Source organism: Limulus polyphemus, unplaced genomic scaffold (genome assembly GCF_000517525.1).
Source record: "Limulus polyphemus unplaced genomic scaffold, Limulus_polyphemus-2.1.2 Scaffold14, whole genome shotgun sequence".
In the NCBI taxonomy this organism is placed as follows: Eukaryota; Metazoa; Arthropoda; class Merostomata; order Xiphosura; family Limulidae; genus Limulus; species Limulus polyphemus.
The window spans coordinates 1,002,043-1,013,942 of record NW_013665624.1 but is presented as its reverse complement, the minus strand read 5'-3'; the positions used below and the strand labels follow the sequence as shown (position 1 = coordinate 1,013,942).

The following is an 11,900-nucleotide window of genomic DNA, read 5'->3' as shown; positions in this document are numbered from 1 at the left end:
AAACGCTCAATGTAGCTTTGTATTGTTACGTAATCTGAATTTTCTGGAAACTCTCCACACGCCTATAAATATAACCAACGCGCCGCGCCAAAAAAAAAAGAATATATATTATTAGTTTGCTATAGTCAGTGTGCTATAAACTTCGGAAGCTATAACTGTGATTGTTATAATGCTTATCAATCGAAAAACTTCAGATATTTGATCAGGAGCATTTACAAAGTTCGAACATTACAAATCATTTAACTTCAGTGATTCTCATCAGACATTAGTACTTTTACGAAAACATTACCTAACTTCAACAGTGGAAAACTCGGCGTGTGTGGCTGGTGAATAACGAAGGACAAAGCTAGCTAGCTCCCTGTTAAGCGAATTGTACCTACATCAACTCGTAATTAGCTCGCTCATAGTGAACCTTCGATAAGATATCAAGGAAGTTCCAGACTAGAAAGAATACTTTATATTGCTTGTAAGTTTGTAAAACTTTTGTATATAAATCATTGTGTGCAATAACTATTTGTAATAACTGTTATTGTAAATTGTATTGTTGGTTATATATTAAAACATATTTGTATTAAAAAATAAAATAAAATTGTTTGTATCAATATTGTTGGCAAATATAATAAACTGACTATATATCGGCTTTTACTTAATTGCTAAAAGCAAAGTATAACTTAACTACTAAACTTAAATTACAATTTGACTCAGTTTCAACCCATTTGAAATTATAATACGTAACACAGATCACTGTACTGTTGTATATAGGTAATATAGTTTTCATCGTCTGGTTTTCAGACAGTTGTATTAGTTGTATATAGTATACATAATGGTCGTCAAATTGCTAATATTTTTTCATATCTTAATTGAATCAGAAATATGCTGTTAGTATACAATATACATATAATGATTGTTATGCATAATAGAAATTGTTATTGTTATACATAATATACATTTAAATAATTGTTTTTAATCGCACGGAATAATTATATGTATACTAATTGTACATAATACATATATATAATGATCCAATAATTTCGTAGCTGGTTCATTCCTTGAGTTATGCACTATGTTATTTTATACTAACACATACAGCGACTACACAATTAGCTCAGATTTCATGTATTTTTAAACACTACAATTTATTCTTTCCCTTAGTGTTCTTCCGAGAAAAAGAGTGTATAAAAATATCTACGGACACAGTGTGGTATTCACGAGTTCTGGTATTAAACGAAAGGCCAATTTTACACACCTCTGACTTAGAATCCAAAATGGATAAATTAAGAGGAAAATGAAAATACAAAACAATCTGTAATTTACGTTATTTCCATCACACGTGTCAGGTTTTTACTTCTTTGCCACTTTAGGTAGTTAAAGCGTAACTTTATATTACACATATAAATAGCGTTTGAAAACATTCATCCTTTTGAAAAGTCTAATATTTTTGCCTTGTTCTATGAAAATTACTTTACAGCCGCAGAACAGCATCTCCCGAACTAGAAGATACAAGATATATTCTTGAATTGACTGATAATTCACTTCCAGAACTCACAGTACAGCACATGTTCTGGATGATAGTTATAAGAATGCACTCCTAACAGCACAGGATATCCACCATACTCTGAGGAGTAGGCGCAACACTGCTCCTTCTCTTGTTTGCAACATTTCATAGCTCTCTTCTTTTCTGGATTTTAATCCGATTCCTGGAATAATTCTATTATTTTACACTTCCCAAAACCTAATAAGCCTCAAACAAGTGTTGGTTCTTAGCATCTTACCAGTCTTAAGCCAGTGTCTTCAGTGAAACTTGAGTTCAAAAACTCCATAGATTTACTGTACGATAGAATCATTTTTTTCTCATATACGTTTACATCTTCGCAAACTTCCCACCAAATATGTTAAACGATGTTTTATGGTGTGCTCAGCCATAACGTTTATCACCCGAGGAAACTCTTGCCTCAAGCTGATCATCTATTAAATTTGTATCTTATGTTACTTCCAGTCCATGATCCTAATTATGTAAATATCCCAATGCAAAATGTACCCAGTTATATTTATCCAGATAACCGAATGGTTTTTCTGCTTTTCTACAATTTGTTCTACCTTTGAAACATAATCAACTTCCTTCACAAATCATAACTTCATCTAAATACCAGTCCTTATGAGCTGATACACGTCCATTATATAACACCAGTCTTTATGAACTGATACACTTCCATTATATAACACCAGTCCTTATGAGCTGATACACCTCCATTATATAACACCAGTCTTTATGAACCGATACACGTCCAATATATAACACCAGTCTTTATGAACTGATACACGTCCAATATATATAACACCAGTCTTTATGAACGGATACACGCCCATTATATACTGAAAATCGTCTGTTTCGTCACATCTCTTGGCCGAAGATAGGGTGCAGCTGGAAATAAATTACAAGAAACAACTCATGGGATATACAGCTTGGACTTCTGCTCTCTCATACTACTAGGATCAACTTCTGGTTTTGGAGTGCCATGCACTTCGGTTAGCATTTCATATTAAGTTACCTAGTCCCACCACGGATCTTCATGCTTGTATTCGTTCACGCCCATTCTTCTACACGTACATCCTCTACGTACTAAATTCATCGCCAATTACATGTTTTACTATATGATAATATTCATCCTCCACCTGAGAAAGTCATTCCTTCTGTTGATCAATTCATCAACTTATACTTCATGATTCTTCCAGAAGGTGTCCTACGATAATGTTGTTTCTCACGGCAAACTTACCATTTCATATCTTTTCTTACTAAAAACGAAATAAAGTGACGGTTTAAAATACCATAATTCAAGTCTCTAACGTTCAGCTCAACTCTCGAATTCTAGTATCATACGAAAGGCCTCTTTGGCAGTGACTTGTAGGAAAAAAGATATTTTACACACCACTGATATAAAACTTGAAATTGTCAAATTAAAAGAAATGTGAAAAAGAACTTGCAGTTTACATGATTTGTATAACATACCAGAGACATAGTAACACACGCTAGCTTAAATATTAACCTGTACGTGATCACAGACAATAGGGTAACGAGAAAAATTAGTCATGTACAGACAATGATCCCCACGAGCTCACAAGATACAATTAATATCTGCATCTTGTAAATAATACATTTTAAATTAAAGTATGTACTTATCTAAACATCGTTAAGTCTAATAATAGATTACTGTGAGATCCTCTGAGAAACGACATGTAAGTGTAACTTTCTTGATCTTAATTTTTCGTTTTATGAATTTACACACATCAAGCTAAAATAATGTTATTTTGAGTTAACTATACTAATTACTGGGTTAATTTTTAATTCTGGGTTATGAAGATATCAGAATTTGGTCAGAATTTAAGGATAAGTAATGTCCCCCCACTCCACCAAATGGGGTGGTACCCAAATGAGATTCGACGCATTGTAATAACCATAGGTTTTAATAGTACTAAGTTATTGCAATATGTAGTTTTAGCCAATTTGCTACAACTAATAAGCTTACTTAATTTATGAGTTACTTTTTTTAGTTCGAATCTGTTTAATTAACTTACTTTACCATCAATATCACACGTCACATCTGCTAAGCTATATGTTACTACTATCAGCAAGTATAACAAATACAATTAGATATGTTAGTAACAATTATTGTCAATAAATATATCTATTAAAAATTAGATTAGTGTCATACTATCGTCAGGATCTCTTGGTAACATAATATAATTATTAATCATAATTCTAATTAATCTTGTTTTATCTCTGCAATGTTACCATAAGTAGCTGTCGCCGTATATAGATAATAATAGCTGTATTATGTCATAAGTATCTATTAGCTTAATAATAAACTAATGTTGTAGTGGTCAAAATTTGGTTATTGATTCCTGAAAATAACGTTTGAGTTATATAAAAGCTAATATTGTGTGTTGATTGGTTTGTATTAGGCCAAATACTTTAAGACAAAACTCGATTAAGGCTTGAGCACAAGAGGAGAAAGCTAGCCAATAACAACTATTTTAGTTTTTACTTGAAACTGTCATTAGAAAAGAACTTCAACGTTTCTGCCAGCAGGTGTCACCAGTAATCGTAATCTTAAATGGTCTCAATTTCTTAGAATTGTTCGAACAAAAATAAGAAATAGAAACTAATTCTGTTACCGGATCTGTTAGCAGAGAATGTTTAGCCAGTATTAACCAACAAAGCATCCTTCTATAAAACACCTCATTAGCCATTAGCGTTTTTTTTCTTATTATCAAAGTGTATATTGTGCTTAAAATTTGATATTTAATCGAGATTAAGTGCATGTGTTCTGTTTCACAAAGAAATAGCCTTATTAAAAGTTAAGCTCCTATGGCCATCTTTAATGTAACTAAAAATGTTATATTTACTAACCTCTCTGATGAAACGCTTTTTCGTGTTCTCCAGTTAGAAAGTTTCCTTTGTTGCCCTCCAAGGTACGGAGTGAGAACTTAACTTTATTTTGACTGTTTAATCCAGTATCTTGCGGTAAACTTCGCGCAGAGTATTTGACAGCTGTTAATGAAGGTACAACATCGTCATTAAGTTCTCTATGGTTTAATACACACCTTTCAGTACTCGATTCACTTAAAATATCACGTATGAGAAACGATGACTGCGCGGGGCTTTCCGAAGAAAGTTGTTGGACGTGAGAGTACGTACCGCTACCTTTGTTACCCTTGTCACCGTCAGACATAATAAGATGGGTGAGGGTTGAGACGTCAACAGTCATGACTGGGAACTCTCCTGTGTACTGTGCTGCCTTTCGCTCAGTCAGGCATCTGATACTATTCGGCCAATTTAATCGCGGACTACAGCTAAATTTAAATCATTTGGTCGGGATTGTATTTTCAAAAATAATGGCACTGTCAAGACTGAACTTATCCAACTGAGCGTGATTAACAGGATTTTACGCACTTCTGACTTTAGTGCTTAGACATTGTATAGGGCCTTCTAACCAATAACAGACATCTATCACAAGGTTTAACCAATCAGAGGAGTTTCGTGACATATATCAGCTAACGTAGAATTCTATATGTCCCAAGCTGTATCGTTTGTGAAATGTCTGAATTCCCAGCTTGTTAAAGAAAACGAAAATGTTCGTGTTTGTTATCTATGGACCTGCCGAGCTGATTTGAAGAGTTTACATTATGAACACTGCAAATTGCACACTCTCATTAATTTGACTACTTTCTACAACTTCAGAATAACACGAAATTTTCCCTCCAATTAATAGTGTGAATATTCAAAAATCTGTATATCACAATGAGAAATTTGATATTCAAAATCTTGTTAAAATGTTGTCTCAAATCTTATGTAAATCAGAAACATGCTAGTACGTGGCTAACTTACACAGTGGCTTTCAAACTTACATATACTATATCAGTGGCTTTCAAACTTTCCAGCTTGCTTGCTATTTGATAAAACCTAAACTTTCCATGTATCACTGTGCGAATATTTGGGAGTATTTGGTTATTGTTTTATAAAGCAAAGAATGAAAGATTGAATACTAACAATATTTTCAGCCATCCTTATTTTTTATAATCATTCTGCACACCAACGACAACATCCTCGTGTACCACCATTAATGCATGCACCGCCGACTGAAAAATCACTGCTTTGTTTGTTTTGAATTAGCACAAAGTAACACGAGAGCTATATGCATTAGCCGTCCCTAATTTAGCAGTGTAAGACTAGAGGGAAGGCAACTAGTTACCACCTCCCACCGCCAACTCTTGGGCTGCTCTTTTACTAACGAATAGAATGATTGGCCGTCGCATTATAACGCCTCCATGGCTGAAAGGGCAAGTATGCTCGTTGGGACGGGAATTCAAGCCCTCAGATTGCGAGTCGAGCTCCCTAACCACCTGGCCACGCCGGGCCTGAAAAATCACTGCATTAGGCTAACACAACGCAGCTTATCGTAACCACCTGTCTTGTGTTAATCTGCATCGTTCTGTGGGGTCCACGTATCATATGGTAACCTACAATATATATTCTATATTATAGAGTAAACGTTTTACTTGATGTCTATTGTTCATGCGTTGAACTAAAAGAAGTGATGAATCTTGTAGTAACTAGCTTTCATGTCTTCCATCTTATAGAGTAAGCGTTTTACTTGATATCTATTGTTCATGCGTTGAACTAAAAGAAGTGATGAATCTTGTAGTAACTAGCTTTCATGTCTTCCATCTTATAAAGTAAGCGTTTACTTGATGTGTATTGTTCATATGTTGAATTAAAACCAGTGATAAGTCTTGTAGGAACTAGCTTTTCATGTCTTCCATCTTATATAGTAAATGTTTTACTTGATGTCTATTGTTCATGTGTTGAATTAAATCCAGTGATAAGTCTTGTAGGAACTAGTTTTCATGTCTTCCATCTTATATAGTAAATGTTTTACTTGATGTCTATTATTCATGTGTTGAATTAAGACCAGTGATAAGTCTTGTAGGAACTAGCTTTCATGTCTTCCATCTTATAGAGTAGACATTATATACCATAGTTATGTTCACATAATAACTTGAAACGTGGTTCATCTAACGAAATATTGTGGATTAACCGAACTTCAAGAGAACAAAACTCCAAGTCCTGTGCTGCCCGTGGAACTATTTCTGTCGTCGATGGTGCTTAGTCCGATGTAACAATCTTCTCCAAAAGACAGTTGGGTACGTCTAACAACATAGATCCCAACAAAGTATCCAATTTCACAGGTTCTCCACTGCCCGTGGACATCAATTCCTAAGACTACATTTATGCAGGCCAAAAGAAAAAAAATATTTGGAATTGTAATGAGAGACTTGAAAACAAAATGTTAGAATGGGATTGCTGTGAGTTCAGTTTCTTCTGAATTTAGAAAAAAACAAAACTTGAATTTATTTCTTTGATAACATTAGCAACGTATTTGTGTTTTGGTTACAAAAGTAAAGAAAAACGTACTTAAAACTGAATAAATGCAAGTTAAGCCTAAACTTTTTGAACAGGTGTAAAACACTACACCTTGTACAAAATATATGCAGAACAATGTTGATTTTCTTCACTTGTGCAACTAACTTATAATAAATAATACCTTAACAAAAAGTAGATTGACGCAGCAAAGGAAGCTTGAATGGCCAAAAAGAGCCGAACTGGGAAATATAATTTTGAGAAATACTGAAGAAATGCCCCCCAGTGGCACAGCGATATGTCTGCGGACTTACAATGCTAGAAACCGGGTTTCGATACCCGTGGTGGGCAGAGCACAGATTGTGTAGCTTTGTGCTTAATTACAAACAAACATTAATTATTTTAAATCATAGCTGAAGCGCTACTGAAAGAAAAGAGCTAAACGAGAAAACTAGGATTTGACTTACCACCTAAAAATACTGCTTTTATTATGTACTTATTACCATTTCAGTTATTGTTTCATGACCTGAAGCAATGTGACATGTGTAACTTTCAAGAACGTCTATATTAAAGAGTCACACTTCTTTCTTTAGTGGATGATGTGAGTATGGGTTCGCGTTTGGCACTTACCGTGGCGACTATTTTCTGTGCCAGCATGAAAAAAATTGGTTTAAAAAGAAATAATGTCTAACTAATTTCAAACCGTTGTTGATAGAGGTATGCTGAGGAAAAATTTATAATATGTAGAAAATTTGAACATTTAACATAGTTTGTGAATTACTTAATACCAAGCTTGAAAACAACATTTGCTGTTGAATTAAAAAATGAATCAACCTTATCTTTTCTTAATACTTTTAGGAAAATCAAGAGGATGAATTAGAAATAGGAATATATCATGTAATAACCTTTTTAGGTTTTACTTTGATTTTGATAGTTTAATACCCACAGTAATGGAAATAACTATGGAAATACAGAAATACAGGAGTCATAAATAACGAGCAATGGTAACTAATTGGGGAATTTGTTAATGGCTCAAAACATTATCACATAAAATACATATTAAGATCGAATAAGTTGTATAATACTTTAGTATCTGAACTTTTTGCCTTACGAAAGCATTTAACCTTGTTTTCACGCTGCTATGCAGTTTAATAATGTACATTTGTGCAATTTTGTTCCAAGTATCCTGTATTACTCTGCACAATACAGTTAACCTGTTTGGTCGTCTTTCGATCTTTTCAGTTTTTACATTAGCTCACACATTCTTAAGTTTATTCATATAAAGACTTTGTGACCAAGACATGACTGGGAGTGTTCTTCGGCCTCTTTATCATTCAAAGTATCGTTTGATATTCGCTTGAGAACATTACCTTTAAGGAAGATTAATCCCCACCCGATGAGGCCTGTTTCAAAGGGAATGGCAAGATTAGTTAGAATCAGAAAGTGTTTGTCAGCAGTCAGGGTGCCATCATTTTTGTGTAAATCACCAACACTGTTGCCCGAGATGGATACGCAAACTTGTACTAATTTCCCACCATACTTCACTGTACATGTTATGCATTGACTATGATACTGTTCTCTTCTCCGCCTTTGAACAAATTGACACTGCTTGTTTTCGAACGTTTTGACCTTCAATTCATCTGTAAAGGGCACAGACCTCCAGCTTTGCTTAATCCACTATTATTGGCTCGATACCTATTACGACTTTTTGGTGTGATTTTTGTTCTTCTCAGCAGTTTTCGAATAGCTACACGTCCACTAAGACAATTTTCTGCTAATTTGTATGCTACTATTATCGAGGCTTTTAATCAGAGCCCTACTTAGGTTTAGCATCAGAAATGAAAATCACTGAATTGATTTAATTTTCAATTTAAGTTAAGTTATTTTTCTACTTCCAATGTTTGTTCACTTACTTAATTTTTCTCAAAAGTATAAAAAAATTTTCGTTAGAATGGTGAAAGAACTCATCAACTGTTTATTGATTAACTAATAAACAATTGTAAAGTAATAACCTATGGACGTCGTACTAGAGTAATATCACATGTATACTTTATTACATAAACTCTTTCACAACGTCATTATGCTACAATTACCTAATAATCTTTACATTACTGAAATAAAATAAATAAAATATTTATTAATCAGCGTTCATCCATGAAGAAATATGTTTCAAACTTTAAAGTGTTACGGCTTGTAATGGAACGTTCTATGTAACAGTGTTAACATAACTTTTTATAAGTTGTTCTATTTACAGTATATATATATATATATATATATATAGATTACAAATATTGCGTTTGTGAATTGACAAAATAATTATGTTCTGCCCTAAAAATTAACCTTTGTAGCCGTTCTTAAAAGAATGGTAAAATTTTATGAATTTAAGTTTCGATTAAGCTAAATCTTTTCCTGTTTTGACTAGTTTAATGAATAGCTGAAACTAAAAGTATTTATATTAATTTGTTAATTGTTTTCATGTTGTATTAATTAGAAGTTCGTTTTATTATGGAGAGGTAAATATAAGAGAAAAGCCTTAGAAAAATACAAATGTGTCGTTAATATGTGAGGTTTTGATGTTTTTCAGTTCTCTTAAATATTAGAAGTAGGCATAAGAAAATTCATTTTAATATCAATGTTTAGCGCTAGACTATAGTGTAAGTTTCATGTACCCTTTTCAGCGTCTTACCTACAGTTCCAAGTGAAGCATGGAATCTTGCCGAAGTTTTTCGCATGAAGGATCCTTGAAGAGACAAAACTTGGATTTCTACGCCCTTTCATGCAGTATTTGGAGGTATGGTTGGATTAAATACACTACTATTACTGGGCATACCATGACTGCCACACAATAAATAAACGAGGTATTACACTTTAATTAAAGTATTGTGTATTTTCAAAAACCTTTGAGCTAGAAACTCTACTTCAAACACGTCATGGTAAACTTTAAATATTAACTAAATTGACTTCAGAGTTCTGTTATGATCATTCAATGTAAAGTAGTTTTGTAAGTATTTCTAAGGAATCCTCATTTGTTGGTTGTTGTTGTTTGTTATTAAGCACAAAGCTACACAAAGGGCTATCTGTGCTCTGCCCACCACGGGTATCGAAACCCGGATTTTAGCAGTATAAGTCCACAGACATACCACTGTGCCACTTGGGGGCCTCATTTGTTGGATGGCGCTAAATACAGGCGCTCTGCTATCGTAATTATAGGTCACGACTGACCTCGAAGGACTGTTGGAAGAACCTATAGGGCTTCTCCTCAGTTAATTCACACATCACAAATTACAGAGAGTACCTGTAAAAATTCGGGGCAGTAGAGAGAAACTTAATTATACTGAAAAAATTAATTAACTTTTTTTTTCTGTTAACATAGTTTGCGTTCTAAGGCTAGAGATTTGATTAAATATGAGCATGTATTTCTTATACTTGTTAAAGTCTATTATCTCAATTTCATTTTGAACAAAACAGATTATTTTATGGAAAGCGAAAATGTTATAATTCGATATAGGTGTATAATTATTATTATTTCAAATATTGTGTTTTTTCGGAAAACAAAAGCAAAATAATTTCCAAAAATTTCATAATTATTATTTTTTCACGCTTTGTTTCATTGATATTTATATAAAAATGATATATATTGCATAAACTTTGCGTTCGAATTCCTTTCAAATGTTGTATTCTATGAAGTTATATCTCGTCATCTGAAATTTTTCGTGTTTGCTTTAACTAAACGGAGTTTACAAAAACACATTACTCTAGCTCTTTCAGCATTCTATTCTCAAGCTTTATTCTATTGTATTCTCAGGCGTCATAATGATTGTTTTAAAATTTAGATTGAGAGTTAATTTCATTGATCGAGAGTATGTGAAGAGGATTGTGACTTATCCTTGATAAACATGTTCGTCAGCAATTCGAAATCGTTTACACTTTGCTATTTTGACTTAAGTCTTTCGCATGTGTTTGAAGTCAAGCACAATGCTACACAATGGGCTATCTATGCTGTGCCATTTGGGAAGGGGGCTAAGCCTTTCGTTCAGGTAATGGTTCATTTATTCTTTAGCCTAGGATTTAGATTAAGTTTTCGTTTTCAAAATTAAGCTATATTTTCCAACATTTAGTTTGTAGTTCTTTAAATATGTCTGATCGCAGTATCGTATTAGTGTACGTTTAAGATTTTATTACATTTAAAATAATGACTGCTGTAGAGACACAGAAATGTTATGCTTATAAGTTACTATAATGCATTTTTGTTAATTTGAACGTAAACTTTCACAATAGACAATTAACACAGTTCACCTCCTTATTGAAGATTTCATTTTTTCTTGCTAAAATTTAAGTTTTTTATGGTAAATTAATTTCTAATGAAAGGTTCTGTCAACTTAACTAAGAACCCAAATAAGTCATATAGATCTCATAGGACACCCAACTTTATGAGTCTTAGGAATACCATACATAACCTCTGCATGGGAACCAATTGATCTTAAAATGTAATATTCATTGTCTGTTGATGGATTGTCCTTCTTCAACTATATCAAATTCTCTTGTAGCTTATTCTCTGTAATTTTAATCGGATCTTTTTCCGATTTCATACATTTATTGTTACCATTAATAATTTCCCTAACTTTATTAGTGTAGTCTATTTTACTTAGTGTTACCATACTATTCCATTTATCTGATTTTACAATCACTATATCTTCATTAATACTTACTTAGTGTAACCATACTATTCCCCTTATCTGATTTTACAATCACTATATCTTCATTACTATTTACTTAGTGTAACCATACTATTCCCCTTATCTGATTTTACAATTACTATGTCTTCATTACTATTTACTTAGTGTAACCATACTATTCCCTTTATCTGATTTTACGATTACTATATCTTCATTACTATTTACTTAATGTAACCATACTATTCCCTTTACCTGATTTTACAATCACTATATCTTCATTACTGTTTAACTTTTTATAGCTAAAA

At 32.9% G+C, this 11,900-nt stretch overlaps 1 protein-coding gene across 1 annotated transcript in view; it reads right to left on the bottom strand.

The window, feature by feature from the left end:
* The window catches only part of LOC106457016 (barH-like 1 homeobox protein), a 16,694-nt gene extending 11,928 nt beyond the window's left edge, over positions 1-4,766 (bottom strand). The window contains exon 1 of the mRNA XM_022383185.1: positions 4,409-4,766. Within this exon, the coding sequence (XP_022238893.1) occupies positions 4,409-4,766 (358 nt within the window). The remainder of the gene's footprint in view (positions 1-4,408) is intronic.
* Positions 4,767-11,900: the final 7,134 nt, after the last annotated feature.